This window comes from Merops nubicus, unplaced genomic scaffold (genome assembly GCF_000691845.1).
Source record: "Merops nubicus isolate BGI_N331 unplaced genomic scaffold, ASM69184v1 scaffold24960, whole genome shotgun sequence".
Taxonomy (NCBI): domain Eukaryota; kingdom Metazoa; phylum Chordata; class Aves; order Coraciiformes; family Meropidae; genus Merops; species Merops nubicus.
Window position 1 is genome coordinate 1 of NW_008585200.1, and position 523 is coordinate 523.

At 64.4% G+C, this 523-nt stretch overlaps 1 protein-coding gene across 1 annotated transcript in view; it reads right to left on the reverse strand.

Moving 5' to 3' along the window:
- Positions 1-19: 19 nt before the first annotated feature.
- LOC103779266 (hexosaminidase D-like) overlaps positions 20-523 on the reverse strand; it is a gene marked incomplete at its 3' end in the record, with an annotated part of 2,833 nt that continues 2,329 nt past the window's right edge. Inside the window, exons 10-11 of the mRNA XM_008946895.1 lie at positions 308-409; positions 20-162 (exon numbers count right to left, since the gene is read on the reverse strand). Of these exons, the coding sequence (XP_008945143.1) occupies positions 20-162; positions 308-409 (245 nt within the window). The remainder of the gene's footprint in view (positions 163-307; positions 410-523) is intronic.

Sequence of the window (523 nt, forward strand, 5' to 3'; positions counted from 1 at the left end):
AGAGCCGAGCCCGGGACACCTCCCAGCCCCACGCAGGCAACCAGGGAGCCTCTGGCCCCCAGAACCACGTACTTCAGCACCTTGCTGCCAAAGGTCTCCATGTTGCGGGGGTTGCCGAACTGGTGCTTCCGATGATAGGGGCTGAACCAGCCCTTGATGGCACTGGGGAGGCAGGAGGGGAGTGGGCGGCACGAGGGCCACCCAAGGATGGGGAGCTGCACACCGGGCAGGTCCTCTCCTGTGCAAAAACCCTCATGCTCCAGCCCCGTGGCCAGAGCCATCTGACCCCACTGCCTCCCACCGTTACCTCTCCTCCTCCAGGGCCTTTAGGATGCTCTCCTTCAGGTGGCCATTAACCTGCTCGACCATGTGGTAGATCTCTGCACCAGGGAACACTCCTCTGCCCTCGCTGGGAAGGGGAGGAGGAGGTGAGAGCCCAACACGAGGTGCACTGGCCAAGCCAGGGCTCTGGGCTGGGTGAAGCCCAGCTCTGTGCGCTGCTGGAGGGTACTCGCCCTCACCC